The sequence below is a fragment of the Arabidopsis thaliana genome, chromosome 4, assembly GCF_000001735.4.
Source record: "Arabidopsis thaliana chromosome 4, partial sequence".
In the NCBI taxonomy this organism is placed as follows: domain Eukaryota; kingdom Viridiplantae; phylum Streptophyta; class Magnoliopsida; order Brassicales; family Brassicaceae; genus Arabidopsis; species Arabidopsis thaliana.
The window spans coordinates 9,483,932-9,511,782 of NC_003075.7; the positions used below are offsets into that span (position 1 = coordinate 9,483,932).

General features: G+C 39.5%; 3 protein-coding genes, 2 non-coding genes and 2 pseudogenes across 13 annotated transcripts; 1 reads left to right on the forward strand and 6 right to left on the reverse strand.

The window, feature by feature from the left end:
* Nucleotides 1–23: 23 nt before the first annotated feature.
* Nucleotides 24–4,466, reverse strand: AT4G16870 (annotated as a pseudogene; the record flags this gene model as incomplete). Its single annotated transcript has 1 exon — nt 24–4,466.
* A 68-nt stretch (nt 4,467–4,534) lies between these two features.
* Nucleotides 4,535–11,906, reverse strand: RPP4 (Disease resistance protein (TIR-NBS-LRR class) family). Of its 2 annotated transcripts, NM_117790.4 has the most exons (6): nt 11,300–11,906; nt 7,064–8,141; nt 6,548–6,880; nt 6,037–6,447; nt 5,441–5,920; nt 4,535–5,324 (listed from the first exon to the last, which is right to left on the reverse strand). In NM_117790.4, the coding sequence occupies exons 1-6, from the start codon at nt 11,767–11,769 to the stop codon at nt 4,653–4,655; spliced, it is 3,444 nt and encodes a 1,147-aa protein (NP_193420.2). In that variant the 5' UTR covers nt 11,770–11,906; the 3' UTR covers nt 4,535–4,652. The 2 variants fall into 2 exon arrangements, with proteins under 2 accessions (NP_193420.2, NP_001328661.1); NM_001341144.1 differs by lacking the exon at nt 11,300–11,906 and having other exon boundaries at nt 7,064–8,469.
* Nucleotides 11,907–12,051: 145 nt separating this feature from the next.
* Nucleotides 12,052–13,382, reverse strand: AT4G16880 (Leucine-rich repeat (LRR) family protein). The gene is made up of 2 exons (NM_117791.4): nt 13,177–13,382; nt 12,052–13,038 (listed from the first exon to the last, which is right to left on the reverse strand). Exons 1-2 carry the CDS (start codon nt 13,216–13,218, stop codon nt 12,619–12,621), a joined length of 462 nt encoding a protein of 153 aa, NP_193421.3. The 5' UTR covers nt 13,219–13,382; the 3' UTR covers nt 12,052–12,618.
* Nucleotides 13,383–13,755: 373 nt separating this feature from the next.
* AT4G06430 lies at nt 13,756–14,693 on the forward strand. 2 transcript variants are annotated; one of them, NR_144087.1, is made up of 2 exons: nt 13,756–14,247; nt 14,443–14,693. It is a non-coding gene; the product is annotated as an uncharacterized misc_RNA (transcript). The 2 variants fall into 2 exon arrangements; NR_144086.1 differs by having other exon boundaries at nt 13,756–14,693.
* Nucleotides 14,694–16,339: 1,646 nt separating this feature from the next.
* On the reverse strand, nt 16,340–22,041 carry SNC1 (TIR-NBS-LRR class disease resistance protein; the record flags this gene model as incomplete). 5 transcript variants are annotated; one of them, NM_001341146.1, is made up of 7 exons in its annotated part: nt 16,340–16,790; nt 16,882–17,778; nt 18,451–18,642; nt 18,856–19,335; nt 19,433–19,720; nt 19,906–20,983; nt 21,061–22,041. In NM_001341146.1, 7 exons carry the CDS (start codon nt 21,549–21,551, stop codon nt 16,575–16,577), a joined length of 3,642 nt encoding a protein of 1,213 aa, NP_001329720.1. The 5 variants fall into 5 exon arrangements, with proteins under 5 accessions (NP_001329720.1, NP_001329719.1, NP_001319970.1 ...); NM_001341147.1 differs by having other exon boundaries at nt 17,980–18,642; nt 21,061–21,524; NM_001341145.1 differs by having other exon boundaries at nt 16,882–18,642; nt 21,061–21,899.
* A 349-nt stretch (nt 22,042–22,390) lies between these two features.
* Nucleotides 22,391–24,406, reverse strand: AT4G16892. The gene is made up of 5 exons (NR_144113.1): nt 23,895–24,406; nt 23,550–23,766; nt 23,205–23,427; nt 23,028–23,115; nt 22,391–22,777 (listed from the first exon to the last, which is right to left on the reverse strand). It is a non-coding gene; the product is annotated as an other RNA (non-coding RNA).
* Nucleotides 24,407–25,744: 1,338 nt separating this feature from the next.
* Nucleotides 25,745–27,829, reverse strand: AT4G16910 (annotated as a pseudogene; the record flags this gene model as incomplete). The annotated part of the gene is made up of 1 exon: nt 25,745–27,829.
* Nucleotides 27,830–27,851: the final 22 nt, after the last annotated feature.

The window sequence follows — 27,851 nt, forward strand, 5'->3', positions numbered from 1 at the left end:
GTCCTTTAAGACATTATGACATATATTCTCTATACGCTCCCTCAAGATGGAGGGAGTTGACGAACTCCAATCTTGAAACGTGCGGACTGAAAGTGAGCTCGAGAGAGAGGTTTGGTGAGGGCATCCGCTAGTTGATCTCGTGTTGATACATGTGAGACTCGAAGAGCACCGGACTGAATCATGTTGCGAACGAAATGGTAGTCGATGGCTATGTGCTTCATACGAGAGTGGAAAACCGGATTAGCACACAAGTAGGTAGCTCCAATGTTGTCACAGAATATAGAAGGGCGAATTGGTAACCGGATGTGTAACTTAGAGAGAAGTGAGCAAAGCCACTTAACTTCAGATGCAGCGTTTGCAACAGCTCGATATTCGGATTCTGTGGAGGAGCGGGCAACACCACGCTGCTTCTTAGAGGACCAAGAGATCGGATTCTTGCCCAGATAGATGACATATGCATTGGTAGAAACATAATCATCGGAATCCCCGGCCCAATCTGCATCCGAAAAGGCATGGAGATTCAATGGTGAGGTAGTGTCTAGGAAAATACCATGCGTTGATGTGCCGGCAAGATATCGAAGAACTCTTTTAGCTGCTTGCCAATGATCTTCTGTGGGTTGAGGCATGAGCTGAGATAATCGGTTGACGGCATACGCAATGTCAGGACGTGTAAACGCTAAGTATTGCAAGCTACCCACCACCGATCGATATTCAGATGCATCGTTGAGTTTTGTACCACCATGGAGAGTGAGCTTTGGTGAGGTGGGTAAAGGTGTTAACACCGGTTTTGCGTCAGCCATGTTGTGCTTTGCGAGAAGATCCTTGATATACTTCCTTTGCATAAGGTGCAAACCTTGTTTTGTTCGGGTTGCTTCTATACCAAGGAAGTAGTGAAGATCTGTGGGATCTTTGATGGAGAAACGTTCCGCAAGGGAAGTCAGCACCGCATCGATGGATGACTTGTCGCTCCCTGTGACAATAATATCATCAACATAGACAAGTACATAGACGAAAGTGGTGCCATGACAGTAGATAAATAAAGACGCATCGGAGAGTGAGTTGACGAAGCCGATGTTGAATAGGTGTTGCTTCAGCTCCATATACCACGCTCGGGGGGCCTGTTTCAGTCCATATATAGCTTTGCGAAGGCGACAAACATGAGTGGGACGATCTTTGTCGATGAAACCCGGGGGCTGAGCCATATATACTTCTTCGGTGAGAGTTCCTTGTAAGAAAGCATTGTTGACATCTAGTTGTTTAATCTCCCAATCTTTCTTAACTGCGACATCAAGAACAAGCCGAATTGTTGTAGATTTAATGACTGGACTAAACGTTTCCGCATAGTCGACACCATATTGTTGATTGAACCCCTTGGCCACTAAGCGTGCTTTGTATTTGTCAATGGCACCATTTGGGAGATACTTGAGTTTGAAGACCCACTTGCAACCGACAAGAAGCTGAGATTCATGGGGAACGAGATCCCATGTATGATTTCGTTGTTGGGCGTCAAACTCATCGGACATGGCAAAACGCCACTTTTTGTCTTTAAGGGCTTGAGTGACATTGGTCGGCTCGGATGGAGAACGATTTGGGAGAGTAGCAGTGAGGCTAAATTTTGTGTTTGGCTTTTTGATATTGTTTTTAGCTCGGGTTTTCATGTTGTGTTGATTTTGTTGTGGTGCAGTTGGTTGGTGAGAGGCGTCGGAGACGGTGGTTCGATTTGGAGTGGTAGTGGTGGTTGTGGGTTTGACCGGTTTAGGGTGAGGCGCAGGTGTTGGTTCAATTTCATTGGTTGGGTTTCGGTTTGGGTTTGGGAGTGGACCAATAAAGGCTTCATGGGTTGGATTCGACAGTGGGCCTATAGGTGGTGACTGGGCCTCAGGTTCAGGCCCATTTTCATTTGGAGCAGTGGGCTCAGAATTTAAAGATGAAGAAGAAGATAATAAGGGTGACGAAGAGCGTACCTGTGGGACTTGAAAGTCCATTGTGGTTGACCGGTGAGGAGACAGAGGAGCCGGTGAGGTTGTCGGCTGTGATGAATGTGGTGAGTTCGGCGTAGTCACCGGCGGTTGTTGTTGGTGAAGGACCGTACACGGGGAAGACAAACAAGATGGGAGAACCGACGATGATGAGAGTATGGGCGTAACTAACGGCGAGGAGCTCTGTTCAAAGGTTACGGTGGGGAGAGAATTTTGGGATGTGAGGTTGGAGAAGGGAAAGGAGGCTTCATCAAACACGACATGGCGAGATGTGTAAAGTCGCTTATGTTCAACATCGAAACAGAGGTAGGCTGTTTGAGTTAAAGAGTAACCGAGGAACACACACCGTCTCGATCGTTCTTCTAATTTGTTGTGAGTGTAAGGTCTGAGCCATGGAAAGCACAGACAACCGAATACTCGTAGACGCTCATAATTCGGCTTGGATCCGAACAGCTTCTGAAACGGTGACTCCATGGATAGCACCGGAGTCGGCATTCGGTTAATGAGATAAACAGCTGCGGCGAATGCGTATGGCCAGTATTCTCGTGGAACCGAAGCTTGAGTGAGTAAGGTGAGTCCTGTTTCAACGATGTGCCTGTGCTTGCGTTCGGATAGGCCATTGTGCTCGGGAGTGTGTGGTGGAGAGGTGAGATGAGAGATACCATTGGAAACGAGAAACTCTCGTAGTGCGATAAATTCTCCGCCATTGTCCGAGTAAAGTGTTCGGATTTTTGCTTGAAACCTGTTCTCGACCAACGCTTTAAACGCAATAAAAGTGGATTTTACTTGAGACTTTTGCTGCAAAGGGTAAAGCCATGTATATCGTGTGTGATGATCAACAAGAACAAGGTAATATTTGTAGTTATCTGGTGACAATATGGGAGACATCCAGACATCAGAAAATATATATTCAAGCGGTGAGGTGGATTTAATGGATGAGATAGAAAATGGGAGTTTATGGCTCTTATTAATGAAACAATCCGAACAAGCAAGTTTATTTGAAGCAGAAACTGAAACGGGAAGTGAAAACTTTGAAATTAAAGTGTTTAGAATAGAAGAAGAAGGATGGCCTAGGCGAGAATGCCAGGAAGAAAGAGTGGTCTTTGGACTTGGTGTTGTGAACAGAGCTGTAGCTTTAGGATTAGTCACTGGCCATTCATAGAGCTCGTCTTTAGTTCTCCCTTGGAGCAACAGGGTCCCCGTGTTGAGGTCCTTCACCTGAAAAGAGGCAGGGAAAAATTCAACGGACACTTGATTAGTATTGCATAGGCGGTACACTGAGACCAAATTCTTCTGTATATCGGGTACATATAACACTTTATTCAAAGTAAGGTCACGGGCATTAGAAGGTAAGAAAGTGGAACCAGTTTTTGTAATCTTAAGACTTGTGCCATCAGCGATCATGACATCATCACCATTGTAGGGCTGGTGAAGGGCAAGAGCGTTCAGATCGGACGTGATATGATGGGTAGCTCCACTATCGAGAAGCCAGTTATTTGCTGTGTATGGCGCTCCCATCGCTAAGTTAGCTCGTGGCTGCCATGGTGTGAACGTGGAGGCCGAGGAGCTCGAAGACGGTTGCATTGCCTGCAGCTGTGGGCATCGACGCGCACTGTGTCCTTGAACATTGCAAATCTGGCATTTCCCCAAGTAAGGTTTGAAAGGGCGCTGACCTGACTTGTTATTTGCAGAGGGCTGCCAATTGTTGGTGTAGGTGTTGCCTTGAGTCCGATTCTTGTTTTGGTTATTGTTACGATTGTTGTTGTGATGGCGTTGTTGAGCAACGTTAGCTGACATGGGAAGCGACGAGGATGACAGAGCAGCAGTGGACAAAAGCTTGGCCTCATGATTAATGAGTCGTTCATGAATCTCCGTAATAGAGGGAGTGTTGTCTTTGCCTTCGATCTGATCAACAACAGTTTTGTAGTCTTCAGGAAGACCTTCAAGGATACGTTCCACCTGTTCTTCGTGTTCCATTGGTTTGCCGAGAATAGCCAATTGATCAAGGAGAGTTGTGTGACTCAGAACGTATTCGTCAATGGTTTTGGTTCCCTTCTTGAGTTGCTTAATTTGAGTCCGGAGCTGTTTGATGTGGTCGTAGCTAGACTTAGCATACGTGTTGGTTAAGGTTTTCCAGATTTGAGAGGCTTTGGTTGCACGAGACACTAATGGTTGCACCGGTGGAGAGATGGCGCCAATCAAGGCACTGAAGATGAGCCTGTCTTGTCTCTTCCACAACGTGTATTGTGGATTAGCGGAGACAACATTGTTTGTAGTGAGTGTTGGAGCAGGAGTCTCGATAGAACCATCAAGATGTCCTGCGAGTTCATATCCATCAAGCAAGGCGTGGATCTGAAGGCTCCACATGAGGTAATTGTTGGAGGTGAGTTTCGTGACATTAGACGTGTTAATGTTGAAGATTGTTTGCGGAGTGAAGACAATTGCTTCATCAGTGGTGGCTGGGAGACCGTTTGCGGAGGAGCCCATGTTAGGCGGCTAGGTTTGTGTTTTGAAAAAAAAAATTAGGGTATCGTTTGCTCTGATACCATATGGAAGGAGAATGTATTGACTTTATTAAGAATGTAATGTACATATTTATACTAAGATACAGACATATGATTAGGGATTGATTAATTACAAACATGTCCTTTAAGACATTATGACATATATTCTCTATATCAACATCAGCATCATCATTAAGTCCCAATTTACCCAATATACGTCGCCATCCTCATCTTTATAGCTAAAGATAGATCTGGAATTTCTTTCATACAACTCATCCCAGAAACGTTCACATGTATATTCAATGTTTTCAGATAATGGTACACAAGAAACATGATCTTCCATTGTCGCTACCACAGTTGCATCACTCAACGCCTTGATGACACCTCTACAGTCTGTAAAGTCGGCGACCATTAGACTTGTCAGTCTGAAAATGTTTGGGGAGATGTTTTTCAACCTCTGGCAACAATACATCAGTAGTACACTGAGCCTCGTTAAATCCTCAATGCAGCAGGGAACTTCTTCAATGGCGGTGTTTTCTAGATAGAGACATTCGATTCTAGTTGAAATCAGAGGAAAAGTTCTCAGACTTGAGCAACCACTGAGATCGAGGATGATAAGAGATGACAAGTTGACATCGGTTGGAAGAAGCTCCAGCCCTGTGCATTCTTTCATTTCCAACCTCACCAATCTATGAAGATTCCCAATTGTAGAAGGAAGTGTCACCAAACTTTTGCACCCGTTGAGATATAAACGCTTCAGATTGGTGGCCTTCGAAAGATCTGGAATTTCTGTCAGGTTTTCAGATTCTGACAGATCCATCCTCTTGAGACTTCCAAGCGACTGAAATTATTTTTTTCAATCATTATGGATCACAAGCCATAATTTTTTTTTTGGGTATAGTTAATCAGTTATATAACAGAAGGTAAACAAAAATCAGGATATCATTAACAATGTACCTGGATGCCTTCCCATAGCTTCTCATGCTTGCAGCCGCTCACATCGAGAAAAGTGAGATATTCTGGGCGAAATTCACAAGGCATACACCTCATAAGGCAGTCGAGATAATCTAGTCCAGCAGGGAGATTCTTGTTCCAGAAACAATCTTCTACCTCGATCTCATTTCTATCTTGCAGAATTTCAAAGTATGAACATCCCATTTTGATTGCTGGGAAATTTCTCAAATTCGGGCATCCAGTGAGATTGAGGTACTCGAGAGATTCCAAGTTGAGATCGGTTGGAAAACTCTCTAGCTTTTTGCAATCTCTCATATCTAAATTGATCAATTTAGTGGCATTCTGAATCGAGGAAGGAAGTGTCACCAAAGATTCGCATCCAAAAAGATATAGTCTCTCCAGGTTTATGGCTAAAGAAAGATCTGGAATTTCTTTCAAATATTTGGAACCATGCAGATACATCTCCTTGAGGCTTCCAAGTGGCTGATAACAAAATAGGGGAAAAGAGAGTACACGCGTTAATGAATATTTTAAACAGATTCATTTTTGTTTTTCTAACATATTTATGTTTAGAAATTGATCACTAATAGAATTAGTACCTGAGTTCCATCCCACAGCTTCTCAAGGTCACTATTCTCCATTCTGAGTTCAACTAGATACTCAGCCTTAAAATTAGAAGGCAAACGCTTCACTGGACAATAATCCCACCATAGCCTTTTGAGTTTACGTGGCAAGTAAATGAGGCCTTGAGTGCCTTCCATACTTGACCAATCAACTGATAGATATTCGAGATTACACATGCCTTCTAATGATTTTAAATCTATTAATAGCACCCCCGAACAATATAACGTCCTCAGTTTAATGGCATTCTGAATCGAGGAAGGAAGTGTCACCAAAGATTCGCATTTAGAAAGATTTAATTCCTCGAGGTTTATGGCTAAAGAAAGATCTGGAATTTCTTTCAAATTGTTGGAACACCCCAAATCCATCTTCTTGAGACTTCCAAGGGGCTGAAAACAAAATATGGAAAAAGAGAATACACACGTTCACAAATATACCACAATTTTCTGTTCTAAAAACTGACAACTAATAAAAATTTAGAATTCGTACCAGAGTTCCTTCCCACAGTTTCTCAAGCTTACTATACTTCATTATGAGGTTAACTAGATATTCCGCCTTAAAAGTAGATGGCAAAGACTTCAATGGACAATAATTCCATTTTAGCAATTTGAGTTTAAGGGGCAAATAAACGAGGCCCTGAGGTAGATCTATTTTTGACCAAAGACCAATTTCTGACCAAAGACCAATTTCTGACCAATGACCAATTTCTAGATATTGGAGATTACGCATGCCTTTGAACGATTCTTCGTTTATTACTAATAACGGCCTTGTCGAAAATAATACCGTGGGTGGCACACGTATTCCAAGAACAGTTTCTGTCCCCTGAAAAAAAATCCAAAGAAAACTAATATAATCTTAACAATCGCAACCCTTTTTATTTTTCTGACACATCAAAACTACGTTTTAATTACGCATGAGGCAACAATTGCTTAAGTTTATCAATCCCCAAATTACGATTATATTAATATAAAGTCATGCATTCAAACGGAGCTGCGAAAAACTTACAGTTTTCTCGGTCACTACTTCTTGAATATCCTCAAAATTCGTCAGAAATTGACGTTTTGCAGGATTACCCTTGGACTTTGCACGATCAATTTCTCTACCCAATTTCTCTAGCAAATTGTGCATCTCTATATCTCCATCCGGTGTAATACGTATGAGGGACTTATCAGCCAACATTGTAAGCCCAACATCATCTTCAAGTAATTCTTTGACGTTACTGACTTTAAAACCATTGAAAAAACATGCAATGCACTTAAATAACTCTCTATTTTTTTTATTTAACCTATCGTAGCCGACTCTTAGTGTTTCCTCAATTTTATCATCTGAATCATTTCGAAGCCTAGGCATCATCTTCACCCACTCATCTTTGTCCCTTCCTTTTAAAGATGAACCCAAGACACTGAGACCCAAAGGAAGACTACCGACAAGCTCGGCAACTTCAAATGCTAGTTCCTTAAAATCATCAGGTGGAGAGTCTTTCCCAAAAGCATATTGGGATATCATCTTAAGAGCAAGACCTTGAGATGGCAGCTCCACCTCATATACAAGGTCAATCTCATGAGCCTTGAGAAGTTGCTTATCTTGAGTGATCACAATTATTCTGCTTCCAGAACCAAACCATTCAGCTTTTCCCACCAAGGTCTTAAGAAACTCTAGATTATCCACATCATCAAGAAGGATAAGAACTTTCTTGTGCTTTAACCTTTGCTCCACCACACCAAAATGATCTATCTTTATGTCCTTTTGACCTAAGATTTCCGAGAGAAGTTCTTTTTCCCAACTCAACTTCATGCCAGAGACGTCACTACCACTGGTGCTTTTATAAGTTATGAAAGCGCGATGGTGGAACTGGCTAGAGAGTTGACTGAAAAGAGCTCTTCCTATGGTACTCTTACCAATCCCTGACTGTCCCCAAATCCCGACCATTATTCTAGCTTCCTTGGATTCCAAGCAAAGTATTGATTTTATTGCCTTTATATGATCTTCAATTCCGACGAAGTCACCAAAACCCTTTGGCAGAGGAAAAAGTTTATTCGAAACATCATTGGCTATCTTTTTAACCATAAACGCTTCAGTAGGCCTAATAACAATAGTCAATTGTGTCAATAGAGAGGCACCCTTAAAAGCACAATCGAAGATTCGAAGTCAACGCAAGAAAAAAAAACCCAGTCTTATATAATAAAGTAAGGTTTTCTCGAAGTCATGCTCTGAGAATTTGATAAGTCGCACTCTATTCTTTCGATATGTGTAATTTTTTTAATTTTTATTGCTTCCAAAACTGAAATATACCATAATCATTTTGCATTAAATTTAATTATAAAATATTTTGTTTTTGAAAAAATATAAGTAAGAAATTTTAAATTTATTTCTAAATTAATTTTGTTTTACTTTCAATCATTAAAAGCAAATATCAAAGATTATTTTCATGATATATAACATATTTTCCTACAGTTTATTCAAAAAATGAATTTAGCATAAACAATGAATAAATAATTTATTCTAATTTTCAAAACAATGAAAATAGAATAAATATTAATTCTAATTTTATTATTTGATGATGTATCATTTATCAATATATAAATAATACAGATGCATTAAAATATGATTTGTCTTTTTATTTTCTCTCATTTTATAATATAATATTTACACATGCTTTTATTAAATTATTTACTATAAATATTATCATACCTATCTTACTTTGGGATTGTCTTTTAATAATTTTTAATATTTAAATATTTAAATAATAGAATTGCTTTTAAAAATATGATTTCATAAGAAAATAAATTTGAAATAAATGTAAAACTAACCTCATTAAAAAAGACTCAAATGACTAAAATCAATGAAATGTAAAGTAAACACCAATGAGAAAAAGAAAATTAGGGTGATTGAGTGTCTCATGTAACGTTTTAAAAAAAAAAAAATTGTTACTCATGTAACGTTTGTGTTGCAAACGTTTTTGAACCAATTATTAACATTTATGCTGGAAATAAACACATGAATTAGTTATACCCTAAATATCTACTTTTCTGATATAAATAGCAAATATATATACTATTTTTTATCACACACAAGTATTTTTATTTCCTTTAACAATTGACGAAAAATGGAAGATGGCTTGCGGTATTAACAACGTTTACGGCAAGAGTCCCTGTCTTTCAATTTCTCTCCTTCATTTAAGGTTTGGACTCGTATTAGCTCTCAGATTTCGTTTTCTTTTTAAGTTTTTGTGAATGATTTCATATTGTTTAATGTTTCTAAAATGGTTATATTGAATCTTACTTACATGTGTTTTTTTCCTGTTTTTTTTTGTTCTGAATTTAATTCAAGATATTTTTGCATCTTTTAGAAAAAGTTTTTTTTTTTGTTTTGTAGGCATCAAATGCACTTTAAACCATTTAAATGGATATAAGATAAGAAGCTAGCAGACTATGGATAGCATAGTCAATTGCAAGAGAAAGTAAGGATCAAGGTTTTGATCATTCATAAAATACAAAATTTGATGCAAGTGATTTAGTTAATCTCGATTAATGGTGGAGCGATAACAATAGGTATGACCATACTAATTATATAACTATTTATTTCTCTTTCCAACTTAAATATTTCGAGTTAAATTTTAGTATAATATTTTTTATTTTTGTTAATAAAATTAAATTCTAATTATATGTAGTTTCTGTTTATAATGTTTTGAATTTTAAAATGAGAATTATAATTTGTTCACCCAATATTTCTATAAATAGTTACCAAATTTTGTTGACATATATGTTCTTTAAAACAACATTTCAGTAATTTTGTTCAATCTCATCTTACTCTACATCAATTTGCGTTGGCATCCAAATTGACAAAAAAAAAAACTTAAAATTGTGTTCATTTTTTAGCATAAGGAAGCTCAATTCTCAGCCTCTAAAGAAAACATGATCAACATTAGTTCACTCATATGAGGAAAATTGTTTAATCTTTTTCTATCATTACTTATATTTAATGACTTTTCCAATAATTGTTTTCAAACCTATAAGTCAAAATATTGAAAGACTCATAATACAAATAACAAAAATCTATGCCTATAATACACATTAAAAGTTATATTTAGGACCAAATAATTCATAATAAAAGACTCTATTATATATAATGAAGCAAAACAAAATTAAATTCTTTTATATGAGTGACATATTGAAATGATTTAGGATTTTTATTTTTCAAGTTTATCTTTTCTTAAATTTTAAGATTTTTTATATGAGAGTATTTGAGAAGCCATCATGTGCGACCTTTTATCTATATCCTTAATTATATTTGAAATTTAGGTTTAATTATATATTATATCAAGACAAAATAAAATGTGTCTTACGAAATATGAGACAAAATGTTTTATATATTTTGGGTAAACTGTTAATTTCAGTAAAGCAAGATTTATAAAAAGGATAATGATGTTTAAAAAAATAACTTTTTATACAATAGCGCATTAGATCAATGTCGAGTGGTGTGCTTGAAATACGGTTTATTATACCTAGGACGAATTTGTTGAGTCTCTTAAAAAGGGCATTGGTTTGTTTGTAAAGAAAGTGTAATAGCTTGATAAAATCTTGCATTTCTCTCAAACAATAGATGATGATGATGATGTGAAACAATGAAAGTGTGTAATTTAGAAGTTAGGAGATCATTTTAGTTTTTTCAATAACATAAAGGTCGTCAGTTGATTTTGAAAATCAGGACTTACCAATATATCAATTTTGTCGATTAAAAAACCAAATCTTGAGTAGATATTATTTATTGTGAAAGTAAAAATGTAATATGTCATATTGACATGCTAATTGAAACTTTAATTATATATTTATTAATAAATTATTTTACACCACATGAATTCATATAAATTATAACAAAAGAAAAACAAATTTAATGAGTTCAAAATCAACAAAACATATAACACTTATTTCAAGCTACCCATATTGTAGATGCTAATATAATTATATTCCATAATGAAATTGAAATTTTTATTCAAAACAAAATTAATTTGCTCTCTTTAACTGAGAGTAATTCCAAATATTTTTTGAAAGCTTTATAAACAACTAATTTATGTAATATGATATACACAATAAAAAATTTGTTTTTAAATAGCTAAAAATATTTCATTATGTAAATTTTAAAATTATTTCATATTTTATATTAATTTTAAACCCACGCACATTTTCTAGTTTTGCAATAATTATAAACACTCATAGAAATAGTGGAATAAATAAAACATACCCGTTCCGAAGATCCTCCCCGGCTAAATTTGATATATCTGTGAGAGCTTTAACCCATCTTTGTTTCTGATCCTCTGGTTTGTCCTCGCATGTCTTTTTAAAGACATCGCCAAAGCCACCGATCTGTTTTCTAACATGAGAAGGATCAACGCCGTAGAAAACCGGAATCACCATTTGTTCCCCTTTCTTGTAACACTTGTGGATCTCCACCAATTCATTCAAGCACCACGTTGAAGAAGCATAGTTCTCAGAGAAGATGACTATTGAGATCCTCGCTTCTCTAATGGCCGTTATAAGCGCATCGGCGATTATGCAGCTTCTCACGATGCCGTGATCCATGAATGTATTGATTGATCTGCGGTCGAGCGCCTCGATTAGATGGCTGAGGAACGTTTTGCGAACATCTACCCCACTGAAGCTTGGGAAAACGTCGTATCTCCGGCTACTAGGAGAAGAAGAAGAAGAAGCCATGGGAGACGATAGAGGGAACTCAGAGAAGAGACGAAGATTTTTAAGAGAAGTAAATCAGCAAGACATAGTGTGAGAAAGAGAGGAGAAACTTCGTCTTCCTTCCCTCCAAGACTTGCATAGAAGACTTACTGTACAAGATATTCTTTTAAGTGGCTAAAATCAAATCTCCTAACAAGACAATTGAGACGTAAATAATAAAGAAACTCGGCCCTTCCTTTCCTCGAAAGCTTTTTTACACTACATACAAAGATATTTTTGAAGATTGAATTTTTGTGGTTGTCACTGAATTATGATAAGTCTTAGTCTTTGTACAAGACAGAAATAATATTTCAATTTCTAGGCAAGTAGACAGAAACTTACATTCGTTTCCTCTACAAAGATATTTTGAAAACACAAATTTTGTGGTTATCAGTTGTCCTTGTATATAATGAAAGAATATGCGGAATTGTAGCAAAGAGTAAGAGAATTATGAAGAACAAGAGAGTTGGTATATGAGTGAGAATGACCAAATCATATTGATAGAATTAGTTAGTAACCTTTGTGTGTTTACAATGTATTTAAAGACACACAAAGGGAATATGACCGTTTACAATTAACGTAAGACTGAAAGAGACATGAGAGAAGAGGTTCCTTGGTCTTGATGGTGAGAGCGACTGGTCCTTGGTTGACCATGTCGCTAAAGACACTCGTGAGTCCTCTTCAACGGCTACAAGAGATATTTGTGCGCCTTCACTCTTTCTAGAAGCTCTCCATAGACTTCTCATGTGTTCGGCCCAACTCCTTGTAGCACATACCCAATACTAGGCCTTTCTCCTTATTTGTACGGATGAATCTCTTATTGAATCTTGATCAATATATAATATACGTATGAATTACCTGGACGCCTTCCCATAGCTTCTCAAGCTTGTTGTTACATCTCACTGTGAGGTCTTTGAGATGTTCTGGGCGAAATTTACTTGGATTACATCTCCTAAGGCAATCAAGATAACCGAGTCCAGGGAGATTCTTGTTCCATAAACAATCTGCTACCTCGATGTCAATTTCTCCTCTGAAACTGTGCATAATAATCTCAGGGAAATTTCTCAACTTGGGGCATCGTAGGAGATTGAGGTACTCAAGAGATTCCGAGTTGAGAGGAGTTGGAAAACTTTCTAGCACTTCGCATTTACAAAGATCTAGTCTCTCGAGGTTTGTGGCTAAAGAAAGATCTGGAATTTCTTTCAAATATTTGGAATTACGCAGAATCATCTTCTTTAGGCTTCCAAGTAACTGAAAACAAGGAAAGAGAGAATAACAGACGTTCGTAAACATTTCAAAAAATTCATTTAATTTTTTGAACAAATAAATCAATAAACATAACACATTTCTGTTTTCAAATTGACAACAAAAACAATAAAAAATTAGTACCTGAGTTCCATTCCACAGCTTCTCAAGGTCACTATCCTCCATTATGAGTTCAACCAGATACTCAGCCTTAAAATTAGAAGGCAAACGCTTCAATGGACAATAACGCCACCATAGGCATATGATGTTACTTGAAATCTGAGGGAAAAATCTCAAACTTGAGCTTCCATCACTATAATCCTGAGATGGAGACACATTCAAGAGATATTTTTGAAGATTGAATTTTTGTGGTTGTCACTGAATTATGATAAGTCTTTGTACAAGACAGAAATAATATTTCAAGTTCTAGGCAATTAGACAGAAACTTACGTTATTCGTTTCCTCTACACAGATATTTTGAAACACACAAATTTTGTGGTTGTCAGTTGTCCTTGTACAAGACAGTTTATCGTAAGAATGTACTTATGATTGTTTAATATCAAAGTCTTGTTTCCCAATACATACATGCACATGGATTAGGAGAATAAGTATATCGATTATGAGGATTTTAATTCAAATAATACAGTGAAAATACTAATTAACACTAACTCTCTAGTTTGCTAAATTACTCTTTTAGTTTTCAATAATTGTATTATTAGTTTAAAGTTTGGCTTACTGCGTCAGCAACCACTGTAGGCTGCGATTGCATTTGCTGTATTGTTTAAGGAGCATTTGGTTTCTAAGGGTTTCATGTACTGGATGGAAGAACTCGTGTCTGAGAACATCCTCTGCGCTGGTTCGTTGCCTCGGGTTAACGGTCAAACATCTATCCACGAAGTCAAGGAGCGGCCGTGGGATTGCGTCTAGAAACTCTCTGCGTTTGTGTTGAGTTCACACCATTTTCTCAACTCCAGCCCCTTCAACGTACAATTCTTGAAACAACAACACAAAAATCTATGTGCATTCAATTCATCTCTCACGATCATCTATCAAATCACTTTATCAGTAATTTACATTTTAAAGTTATATCATGTTCTGGACTAACAATGAAAACCATTTTATTTGAATCCATATGCTGGCGGCAAAGAAGAACAGAGCATTTGTATTATGTCACACAAATTCAGCAATCAAGTGAATGGAGAGTTTATAAGGGAGGTAAGATGAGATTTTACCTCAGGCAAAGAGGTTTCACTATTGTGCAGCTTGGCTACTTCCCATAAGTCTTCACTGCTTCGTAGTTACTCAATGTCCTTCACGTTCCTAGGAATCACAAGGTCGTTGTAAGACGGCAAGAAAGAAAAAAGAGTGGAATCGACTGATGGTGTATTATGTTTTTATTATTATTATTAGGTCATTGGTGCAATATCTGAAGCAAACCTGCACAAACCAATTCAGCTAAAAGAAGCACCAGAGAAATTAGCTTTCACATCCTAAATGTGACAATGACTAGCTCACTTGAGCTCAGGGTCGTGGTGGAGGTCGGTGAGTGGGACGGGTGGAAGCTGGTTTGTATGTATGGGGCTGTGGTGGTGGTGCGTTATGTTTTAATCACTGTTTTTTTACTGTGAGTGTAGGAAACGCCACGGTAGCAGTGATGCAATTGTTGCTGATGAGGTTGCTATTTAAAAATTTAGTTCCAACACTTTTTTGCTGTTGATAATTCTCTTGTGAAATACATTTTTCTTTACCAAATTTATTCATTGATTTAAAGAGAGAAAAATAACCTTTGGTAACATACACGTAGAGAGATATGTGTGTTTCAAAAGACAAGTGTGGAGAAAGTTTGAACCTTTAACTTGTTTCTTGCGGAATCTCTCACTATCACTCAAAGAAATTTGGATCTCTCGTGTGTTGACTTAGAAAAACGAATGAAGAAGAAATAGAAAGAGCACACACACACCATTTAACGAGTTCACGTTTCCAAACCGGAAACGCTACATCTCGCCGAGATTGTACTCGGAAATCCACTAGAAAGCTTGGTTTCGGTTACATAAACCCTAGAGGCGAACTGGACACTCCCAGCCGCCTCACCTAAACCCCCATCTAGCTCTCTTCTTGTTGTCTTTTAGGGTTCAGCTTGCCTCCTCTTTTATATGCAGGGTTCTCCTCTTTTTCTTCACCCTCGCATGCTCTGTTTTCCCGTACAGGGGAAGAAGACAAACAAAGCTTATGACTGAAGCAGAAGTTAATTACTCTTCTGTCCCTTGTCTATTTATGAGAAACACAACAGCTGTTTCTAGTGTGTTCTCAACTTCCCTTAGGTGAAACCTTCTTTGTAGACTAGAGTCTTTGGAAGCTTCTCTTCCCTGTAGAGTATCTTAACACTTAAGGCAAAACTCAACAACAAGACTGTTAAATTTACATCTTTTCAGGAAAGCGAATTTTTCAAAGAAGCAAAACAGAGAGAAGTAAGAACAGAGTGGTTCTGCTGTTCTGGACATGGAACCATAAAATTTTTCTAGTTGTCAGTACTCCATCATCTGCAGGAGAAAATGGCTTGTGTGAAAAACTAAGAAATAGTCTTGTCATTACCAGTATAGTCATGGTCGATCCCACGTTCATTACAAAACAGAGTTGTAATACGTTTCAGGTTGCCTTAACAATGTGATAAGCTGTGGAGACGGCTAAGGATCCAGGAAAGGAATGTTAACAATGTGAGTTCAGTCAAGGCAGATCTTTAACTGTTCAGGGTCAGCAGTGAAAGGTGTCGTCCCCATCAGACCACACGTCTATGTTAGGCCCTTGATGCAAAGATCTGAAGCAAATCAATTCAGTCAAGAACAGCCCCAGAGAATTAGCTTTCCATCCTAGATGTTCTAGTGAGTAGTTCAGGCCTACAACTTTAACTCTTTACGATACAATTAAAGAGTGCAGCGGCATGGGGGAACAGCAGCGACATGTATTCTCATCGACGTAGGATAGCTGGATGATACTTCATGGTTTGGAAGTGGACCAGACAATGTCTCCTGTAGAAAGTTTAAAAGCTCTTTCCTTCACCCGAAGGATTGTTCCTTATGCTGGTTACATCTTTGGCCGAAGTTAGGCCAAAAACGCTTCTGCCTTTTGGCTATTGAATCAGCGGATATGCAAATGTTGCTGATTCTTGTTGTTTTCTGTACCCAAAGTCTGATTTATTCATTGCTAATAAAGAGAAAAACAACCTTTACTAACATAAACCTTGACATCTATGTTTTAAAAAAGGCAAGACTATTTTGGGTAGTACCTGAGTTCAAGTAGGTACGCTCCCAAATTCAATGTGGAAATAGATAGATGTATGGTACAATACAAAACCATGCGAAAGATGTTTTTCCAGAATATGCTAAAGTGTGGCTTTCTGAAACATTTATTCTTTCAGGAAAAGCGAAATGTTCAAAACAAACGCAGAGTTGGATAATGTAATTAATTATCATTATCATTATCATTATAGTCATAGTCGATCCCAAGTTATCCTAAAACAGAGCAAAACAGAATGATAAGATGTTTCAGTTACCAGAAACAGGAAACAAGATAGGAATTCCTTTATCTTGTTCTTCAGTTATCATGTAATCAACACACAAAGCTTCCCCCTCTAGAGATGTTGATGATGATGGTTCTCCCTGCCCTAACGAAAGCTCCATATTTAGAGCGGCCAATCCTGTGTCCGCTACAATTAGGCCATAGGGTAAGTTGATATCTTCTTCAGATGTCCCCGATGTCATCTGCATTATAAATCAAACGATAGATTCTATTAAATAGTCTGTCCCTATGGTATTTCGATCCTGGAAAATCAAATCAAAAGTCAAAAGATACCCGCATCCGCTTCTCGCTTCTCGTAGTCTGTTGGTTGTTCTCTTCTTGAGAGACATACATGAGTCGTACACCGCATTCTTTGATCCTATTGGAGCAACAAAACTTAAACTCCACATCGTTGAAATTCAATTTAGATGGAAGATCTTCAGACCGGAACTTGAAGGAACAGAAAAACAGATGATCCGTCTTACAAAGCTCCAGTTCTGCATCTTTAGAAAATGATTTCTGATACTGTTTGCCATTGAAGCCAACGTTTACCTTCAAGAATGGATAAAAACCCTTGCCCTTGGAGAGAGGTTCAACCACGACGCAAGCCTTAAATCGCAAGAAATTTTGAGAAAGAGAGCTCTGAGGTACAATGACAGTTAGGGAATCTCCATAAGCTCGATACGTGAAATACTTAGGGATTTCTTCACCTGGTAAGGCCACAGGCTTGAAGCATGATCGTAGGATGAGCTCTCGCGCATCTCTATCCAATTTGAAGCAATTACGGAAGCTAAAATGTTCCTGGAGGTATGCAACACGATACAACTTATCCCAGATATATTCAATGTTTTCAGATAATGGTACACAAGAAACGTGGTCTTCCATTGTCGCTACCACAGTTGCATCACTCAACGCCTTGATGACACCTCTACAGTCTGTAAAGTCGGCGAGCTCAAGTCTTGTAAGTCTGAAAATGTTTGGGGAGATGGTTTTCAACCTCTGGCAACAATACATCATAAGTACAGTGAGCCTCGTGAAATCCTCAATGCAGCAGGGAACTTCTTCAATGGCGGTGTTTTGCAGATAGAGACATTCGATTCTAGTTGAAATCAGAGGAAAAGTTCTCAGACTTGAGCAACCACTGAGATCGAGGATCATAAGAGATGACAAGTTGACATCGGTCGGAAGAACCTCCAGCCCTGTGCATTCTTTCATTTCTAACTTCACCAATCTATGAAGATTCCCAATTGTAGAAGGGATTTCTTCAATGGCGGTGTTTTCCAGATAGAGCCATACAATATTAGTTGAAATCAGAGGAAAAGTTCTCAGACTTGAGCAACCACTGAGATCGAGGATCATAAGAGATGACAAGTTGACATCGATCGGAAGAACCTCCAGCCCTGTGCATTCTTTCATTTCAAAGCTCACCAATTTTTGGAGATTTCCTATAGTAGTAGGAAGTGTCACCAAACTTTTGCAATTGTTGAGTTTCAAATTCTTCAGATTAGTGGCCTTTGAAAGATCTGGAATTTCTTCAATGGCGGTGTTTTCCAGATAGAGCCATTTGATACTCTCTGAAATCAGAGGAAAACTTCTCAAACTTGAGCAACCACTGAGATCGAGGGTTTCGAGAGATGACAAGTTGACATCGGTCGGAAGAACCTCCAGCCCTGTGCATTTTTTCATTTCTAACCTCACCAATCTATGAAGATTCCCAATTGTAGAAGGAATTTCTTCAATGGCGGTGTTTTCCAGATAGAGCCATACAATATTAGTTGAAATCAGAGGAAAACTTCTCAAACTTGAGCAACCACTGAGATCGAGGGTTTCGAGAGATGACAAGTTGACATCGGTCGGAAGAACCTCCAGCCCTGTGCATTCTTTCATTTCCAACCTCACCAATCTATGAAGATTCCCAATTGTAGAAGGAAGTGTCACCAAACTTTTGCAGTTGTTGAGTATCAAAGACTCGAGCTTGGTGGCCTTTGAAAGATCTGGAATTTCTGTCAGGTTTTCAGATTCTGACAGATCCATCCCTTCGAGACTTCCAAGCGACTGAAAAAAACATTGGTATGCTTCAATCATTATCGATGATAATCATTTTAATTTTATACTGTATATGTTTAAAATTATAATTAAACATTATTATAAGACATAACCGTGGTAAGACATAACCGTGGATCACAAGCCATAATAACAAATTTGGGTATAGTTAATTAGTTATATAACAGAAGGTAAACAAAAATCAGCATAGCATTAACAATGTACCTGGATGCCTTCCCATAGCTTCTCATGCTTGTAGCCCCTCACATTGAGAAAAGCGAGTTGTTCTGGGCGAAATTCACAAGGCATACATCTCGTAAGGCAGTCGAGATAATCTAGTCCAGCAGGGAGATTCTTGTTCCAGAAACAATCTTCTACCACGATCTCATTTCTCCCTTCCGGAAAGTCAACGTCTGAACATCCCATTTTGATTGCTGGAAAGTTTCTCAAATTCGGGCATCCAGTGAGATTGAGGTACTCGAGAGATTCCAAGTTGAGATCGGTTGGAAAACTCTCTAGCTTTTTGCAATCACTCATATCTAAATAGATCAGTTTAGTGGCATTCTGAATCGAGGAAGGAAGTGTCACCAAAGATTTGCATCCAACAAGATCTAATTCCTCGAGGTTTATGGCTAAAGAAAGATCTGGAATTTCTTTCAAATTGTTGGAATACCTCAAATTCATCTCCTTGAGACTTCCAAGGGGCTGAAAACAAAATATGGAAAAAGAGAATACACACGTTCACAAATATACCACAGTTCTGTTCTAAAAACTGACAACTAATAAAATTTAGAATTCGTACCAGAGTTCCTTCCCACAGTTTCTCAAGCTTACTATACTTCATTATGAGGTTAACTAGATATTCCGCCTTAAAAGTAGATGGCAAAGACTTCAATGGACAATCATCCCAGTCTAGCAATCTGAGTTTAAGGGGCAAATAAACGAGGCTCTGAGGTAGATCCCCGTAATAACCAATTTCTAGATATTGCAGATTACGCATGCCTTTGAACGATTCTTTATCTATTAATAACGGCCTTGTCGAAAAATATTCCTCGAATGGCAAACGTATTCCAAGAAGAGTTTCTGTCCCCTGAAAAAAAATCCGAAGAAAACTAATATAATCTTAACAATCGCAACCCTTTTTAATTTTCTGACACATCAAAGCTACATTTTAATTACGCATGAGGCAACAATTGCTTAAGTTTATCAATCCCCAAATTACGATTATATTAATATAAAGTCATGCATTCAAACGGAGCTGCGAAAAAAACTTACAGTTTTCTCGGTCACTACTTCATGAATATCTTCAAAATTCGTCAGAAATCGACGTTTTCCAGGATTACCCTTGGACTTTGCACGATCAATTTCTCTACCCAATTTCTCTAGCAAATTGTGCATCTCTATATATCCATCCGGTGTAATACGTATGAGGGACTTCTCAGTCAACATTGTAAACCCAACATTATCTTTAAGTAAATCTTTGACGTAACTGACTTCAAAACCATTGAATAAACACGCGATGTAAAGGAACATATCTTGATCTTTTTGATGTAATCTATCGTAGCTGACTCTTAATGTTTTCATAATATCTCCGTTCAAACCATTTCGGAGCCTAGGCATCATCTCCATCCACCATTCTTTGGTCCTTCCCTTTAAAGACGAACCAAGGACACTAAGACCCAACGGAAGATTACCGGCAAGCTTCGCAACTTCAAATGCTAGTTCCTTAAAATCATCAGGTGGAGAGTCTTTCCCAAAAGCAGATCGGCATAACATCGTAAGAGCAAGATGTTCAGATGGGAACTCCACCTCATATATAAGGTCAATCTCATGAGCCTTGAGAAGTTGCCTATCTTGAGTGATCACAATTATTCTGCTTCCAGATCCAAACCATTCAGCTTTTCCCACCAAGGTCTTAAGAAACTCTAGACTATCCACATCATCAAGAAGGATAAGAACTTTCTGTTGCTTTAACCTTTGCTCCACCACACCAAAATGCTCTATCTTTATGTCCTTTTGACCTAAGATTTCCGAGAGAAGTTCTTTTTCCCACCTCAACTTCATGCCAGAGACGTCACTACCGCTGGTGCTTTTATATGTTATGAAAGCGCGATGGTGGAACTGGATAGAGAGTTTACTGTAAAGAGCTCTTCCTATGGTACTCTTACCAATCCCTGATTGTCCCCAAATCCCGACCATTATTCTAGCTTCCTTGGATTCCAAGCACAATACTGATTTTATTGCCTCTATATGATTTTCAATTCCGACTAAGTCGCCAAAATCATCCGATGGTGTCATAGTTTTTCTCAAAACATCCTCGGCAAGCTCTTCAATCATGGCTGCTTCACTAGGCCTAATAACAATAGTCAACTGTTTCATTAAAGAAGCAACGCAAAACAAAAAAATCACGAAGTCTATTCATTGAAATACCATTTCCGAAGATCATATCCGGCCATAACTGCAACAGCTGCTAGAGCTTGCTTCCAACTTTGTTTCTCATCCTCTGATTTAGCCTTGCATGTCTCTTCAAAGACCTTTCCAAATTCGCCGGTCTGTTTTTTAACTTCCGAAGCATCAACGTGGAAGAAAATCGGAATCACCATTTGATTCAAATTCGTATAACACTTGTGAATCTCCACCAATTCATTCAGGCACCAGGTGGATGAAGCATAGTTCTTAGAGAAGATAACGATTGCTATTCTCGATTCTTTTATTGCCGATAAAAGCTCCGGGCCGATTGAGCGGCTCCTCTCGATCTCATCATCTATGAATGTGATTGCTTTGCCCCTGAGCTCCTTGAGAAGATGGCTGAGGAATGAGTCACGGACATCTTCTCCACGAAAGCTTGGGAAAACGTCGTATCTCCGGCTGCCAGAAGAAGAAGCTATCTCCATATCATCATCTTTGGATGTATCCATCATTTCACGGTCGAGCTCGAGCTCCTTGACAAGATGGCCACGAAACAATTTGCCGAAATTTTCTCCACTGAAGCTCGCGAAAACATTGTATATCCATCTGAGAACATTGTATATCTATCTGAAGCAAGAAGACGCCATGGCAGAGGATGAGAGAGAAGAGACGAAATTTCTCAAAGGAAAACTCTTTGAAGTATATCAATAATACAACACAGTAACAGAGAGGAGAAACTTGGTCTTCCTTTCCTCGAAGACTTGTATAGAAGACTTACTATACAAGATATTGTTTTAGTGGTTAAAATCAAATCCCATTACAAGACAATTGGGACAAATAATACGTAAACTTGGTCTTCCTTTCTTAGAAGACTTGCATAGAAGACTTACTGTACAAGATATTTTTTTAGTGGTTGAAAAATCAAATCCCTAACAAGATAAGGCCATAATTATGTGATACAGAAACTTCCCCTTCCTTTCCTTGGAAAGCTTCTACTCTATAACGATAAGTCAATTTTGTGGCTATCAGTCGTCACTGAATTTATCTATGATGATGAGACGTAGCCATTCTACAAGATTTCAAGATAATTTCTAGGCAAAATAGACAGAAACTTCCTCGAGAGCTACTTTTCCTCTCCACAGATATTTTTGAAGACCCAAAATTTTGTGGCTGTCAGTGGTTCAAGACAGAAACAAGATTTCAATTTATTTTAACAATGTTAAGGTTCACTAATATCAAAAGTCTGGTTTTCCTATTCATACTGTACATACATGCATGGAAATTAGGAGAATAATTAGTATATCGATTATGAGGATTATAATTCAACTAATAATACAGTGAAAACACTAACAACAAACTATCTAGTTTTCTAGAGCTGTGTGGTGTGGACAGTGGAGAGAATATTTTCATGTAAAGTTTTCTTGTTTACATTTACAATTGTAATATTAGTTTAGAGTTTTGGCTTACTGTGTCAGCAACCACTGTAGGCTGCGATTGCATTTGCTGCCGTTTAAGGAGCATTTGGTTTCTAAGGGTAGGTTTCATGTACTGGATGGAAGAAGTCGTGCTTGAGAGCATCCTCTGCACTGATTCGCCGTCTCGGGTTAACGGTCAAACATCTATCAACGAGGTCAAGGAGCGACCATGGAATTGCATCTAGAAACTCCATGCGTTTTGGGTTGAGTTCGTACCATTTTCTCAACTCCATCCCTTTCAAGTACCTTGACTTGTACAATTCCTGAAACAACAACACAAAAATCAACCTGAACTCATCTCTCACGATCATCTATCTAATAATTTTGTCGGTAATTTACATTTTTAAGATATATAATGTTTTGGAACACAAAATGCTAACAATGAAAACCCTTTTGTGATATTTGAATCCAAATGCTGGCGGCAAAGAAGAACAGAACATGTATGTTATGTTCACACCAATGCAGTAATCAAATGAATGGAGAGTTTACAAGGGATGAAAGATGAGATTTTACCTCATGTAAAGAGGATTCACGGTTGTGCAGCTTGGCTACTTCCCATAATTCTTCACTGCCTCGTAGTTGCGCAATGTCCTTTATGTTCCTGGGAATGACAAGGTCGTTGTAAGACGGCAAGAAAGAAGAAAAAAGTGGAACCGAGTGATGGTGTATTCAGTCAAGTCAGATCTTAACTGTTCAGGGTCACCAGTGAGAGCTTTCCTTCCCATTATGAGGTATAACAAAGTAACTCCCGCAGAACACACGTCTTTTTTTAGGTCCTTGGTCCAAAGACCATTCAGCCGAGAACAGCCCTAGAGAATTAGCTTTTCCATCCCATCCTAGATGTGTTAATGAGTAGCTCAGGGAACAAGATATTTTCATATGGATTTAACTAGTATCAAGGGAAGTGATATATCTGCAGGAAAAATGGCTTGTGTCAAAACATATGAAATCGTCTTGCCATTATCATTATAGTCATGCTCGGTCCCAAGTTATCCTAAAACAGAGGAAAACCGAATAATAAGATGCTTCAGTTACCAGAACCAGAATTCAAGATAGGAATTTCTTCATCTTGTTGTTCACTTATCATGGAATCAACACACAAAGATTCCCCCTCCAGAGATGGATAAGAAGAAACTGATGATGCTTCTCCCTGCCCTAACGAAAGCTCCATATTTAGAGCGGTCAAGCTTGTGTCCGCTACAATTTGGACACAGGGTAAGTTGATATATTCTTCAGATGTTCCCGATGTCATCTGCATCGTAAACCAAAGGATCGATTCTGTTAAATAGTCTGTCACTAAGGTATTGATCCTGGAAAATATAATAAAACATCAAGAGATAGCTTTGCAATTTTCAGTTCTAATTATGTCAAAAGGCTTACCCGCATCCGCTTATTGCTTCTCGCAGTCTCTACAACATCACATTTTTCTCGAGACTGTTGGCTGTACTCTGTTTCAGAGCTTCCATCACTATCATCTGGAAATGGAGACACATTCAAGAGTCGTATACCACATTCTTTTATCCTCTTGGAGCAAGAAAAGTTAAACTCCACATCGTTGAAAGTCAATTTAGATGGAAGATCTTCAGGCTGGAAGTTGAAGGAACAGAAAACCAGATGATCCGTCTTACACAACCGCAGGTCTGCATCTTTAAAAAATGATTTGCAATACAGTGTCCCATTGAAGCCAGCATTTACCTCACAATATGGACCCCAACTCTTGCCCTCAGTTAGAAGGTCAACCACGATGCAAGCCTTAAAGCAAGAATACTTGAGAAAGAGAGCTCTAAGGTAAAGTGACAGTTAGGGAATCTCCATAAGCTCGATGTTGAAAATACGTTGGCACTTCTCCACCTGGTAAGGACATAGGCTTGAACAATGACCGTAAGATGAGTTCTCGCGCATCTCCATCCAATTTGCAGCAGTTCTGGAAGAGATAATGAAAGGCCCCGATCCGGACTACCTAAGTCCGGACGAGATCTCTCGACCCAAGTCACTAAGTGACTCGACCCAAGTCACTAAGTGACTCGACCCTAACCATTTATGAGGTTCATTCCCTAGTGTAATCCGTTTCATACAATTCTGTGATTCAATATATGAGACGAATAGAGTAAACAAACAATCGGATACTTTATTAATTAAGTAAAGGATTCGATACAACTTATGAGTTTGCATATAAGCTATTACAAGTAATTTAATCGATCCCTAGACTATCCGAAACTATCACCACCCATCATTCCGGCCTTGAGTCTCTCGCGCCTAAGCCAAGTCCTTCCCACTATCACCATTGGTTCCTGAAAGTCATAGAGCCATAAGTAATTTCATTTACTTAGTCATATGCAAGTCCATGCAATGCTCCATAGTCCTTACACTACTCGGATCCGCGGAGAGGATTCGGAGAAGGGAAGATCGCGCATAAGTCCGGCCGATTCTCGGTAGGTCAATTAAGACCCGCCGGTCCTCCGCCGAGCCGCGTCTCCGCCCCAGCCGATCCCTTGCCCGGACCGAGGCTTGTGTAGGTTGCACATGACCCGATTCTACCCAGCCCATTAGTCGTTCCTTTCAAGGAATCCCGACTCATTTAACGCATTCTAGAATCCTTAGACTCGAGGTCTAGGATTCCTTACCTTCCTTCACGATGTTCGGTCGATCCGACCCTTCTTCTTCCTTGCCGGCCACAGTCCGCCTACCGATTTCCTCCGATGATTTATTCTCCCGAAAGGGAGAGAGTTTAATGGTGAGTTTCCGGTATTTTCCGTGTGTTCTGCTGCCTCTAAAGGTCTTGGGCGCCCTCCCTTATATAAGGAGCGAATTGATGCTTCCCGAAGGATCACCTCCGTTCCTTGCACCTTTCCGAAGAGTTGCATCTCTCGGTCCGTAACTGCTCGCCCTTATCCACCCTTTGGGCGAGCACCCGTTCGACCGTAACCGCCCAAGTAACCGTCCGGGTAACCGCCCAGCTGGTCAGACAGTCGACCAGCTGCCTCGAGCTCAACCGTCACTCGCCCAGCTGCTCGAGCTGGACTGTCACTCAACCCGAGTAACCGTCACTCCTTCCAGCTGAGCTTGAGCTTCGGACGAGCTGACCCAGCTGATTCCTTTACGATCCTAGCTTAGCCCGCATGATTTCCCTTTGTCCGAGCTTATGGCCAACTCCTTCCCACTTGTCCGAGACTCCACCTTCTTTTCTCGGACCAAGTCCCAGCCAACGATCCTATTGAGGATCGCGGGCGTTACAAGTCTCCCCTTTGAATTGGATTCGACAAATCGAATCCAAGTTGATCTTTACCCATCTCCTTGAACCACTCCGGAAAATTGGCCTTCATCTTAGTCTCGGTTTCCCAAGTGTATTCTTCACGGCCTCCACAATTCCACAAGATTTTTAACAAATCCATTGATTTCCCCCGAGTCCCTTTCTTCATTTGGTCCATGATCCGTACCGGCCATGCTTCCACCGTCATGTTCTCCTTTAACCCAGGAGGTACATCTTCCATGCTTTCTTCTTGTTCACTTAAGCACTTCCGTAGTTGTGATACATGAAAGACATTGTGAAACGCGTCTAGTTTTGGAGGAAGGTCAAGTTTGTATGCCACCGCCCCTACTCGTTCGATCACTTTGTACGGGCCAACGTACCTTGGCCTTAACTTTTTCCTTGATGTGAATCGCCCTGCCCCTTTGTAGGTCATCGCCTTTAAATACACCAAGTCTCCCACTTGGAATTCTAATTCCTTTCGACGCTTGTTGGCGTAACTTTTCTGACGATCTTGGGCTTCCTTTAACTTGATTTTTAAGAACTTCATTTTCTTCGTGGTTTCATCCACGACCGCAGGTCCGAACAACCGACGTTCGCCCACTGGCGTCCAACACAACGGTGTTCTACCAGCTCGGCCATACAACGCCTCATAGGGAGACATACCAATACTAGCTTGAAAACTGTTATTGTACGCAAATTCTACTAACCTTAGATATTTCTCCCAGTTTCCTCCCCAATCCAAGACGCATGCCCTCAACATGTCCTCGAGGGTTTGAATCGTTCGTTCGGACTGTCCGTCCGTCTGTGGGTGATATGCAGTACTTAGATTCACTCGAGTCCCTAAGACCTTTTGAAAAGGCTTCCAAAATTTTGACGTGAACCTTGTGTCTCGGTCCGACACTATACTAACCGGAATCCCATGTAATCGCACGATCTCGTCTATGTACTTCTCGGCAATGATTTCGGCTGCATCCTTATCCGAGATTGCCATGAAGTGCGCAGACTTAGTCAATCGGTCTACTACAACCCATACCGCATTGTGTTTGGACTTGATCCCCGTCGGCAGTCCCGTGACGAAGTCCATCATTATATGGTCCCACTTCCATTCCGGTATAGGTAGGTTTTGTAACATTCCACTTGGTACTTGATGCTCTTCCTTGGCTACCCACCTGGCCACATCTTTCTTCATTCCTACCCAATGGTAGTATCTTTTAAGGTCGCGATACATCTTGTTCGACCCAGGATGGATCGAGAACTTCGATTGATGCGCTTCTTTTAGGATTTCCTCCTTCAACGCCTTATCGTTCGGCCCACATACTCGACCGTTCACCACGATAGTACCATTGTTCGAGCTTTGGTACTCGGTTTTATTGTTTTGTGCCCACCCTTTTATTTCTTCATCTCGTTCTTGAGCCGACCGGATCCTACTAAGTAGGTCGGCTTGATTGGCGGCTCTCAACCCTAAGGGTTCAACTTCCTTAGACAAAGCATTCAAATGCAATGTCCCCATCATGTTAACCAAATTCACTTGGTTCCTTTCCGCTTCCACTACCGTGCGCAGCCTGCTCAAAGCATCTACAACTTGGTTGGCCTTGCCCGGATGGTACGCTATGTTCAAGTCGTAATCCGCCACAAGTTTTATCCACCTTCTTTGCCTTAGATTTAACTCCGGCTGGGTGAATATGTATTTTAGGCTCTTGTGGTCAGTAAAGATTTGAACCTTGGCACCATACAAATATGATCGCCAAATCTTCAACGCAAATACTACCGCGGCCATTTCCAAATCATTCGTAGGGTAGTTCTTCTCGTGTTTCCGCAATTGCCTCGAGGCGTATGCGATAACACTCCCCTTTTGGATCAATACGCATCCTAGTCCTACTATGGATGCGTCCGTGTAGACCGTATAGGGCTCACCTTCCTCCGGTAAGACCAACACCGGTGCATTAGTCAACATGGCCTTTAACTCCAGGAAGCTTCTCTCGCATTCCTCCGACCAGTTGAATGCGGTGTCTTTTCCGGTCAATTGAGTCATGGGTTGGGCCATGCTCGCAAATCTCTCGACCCAAGTCACTAAGTGAATGGACCCT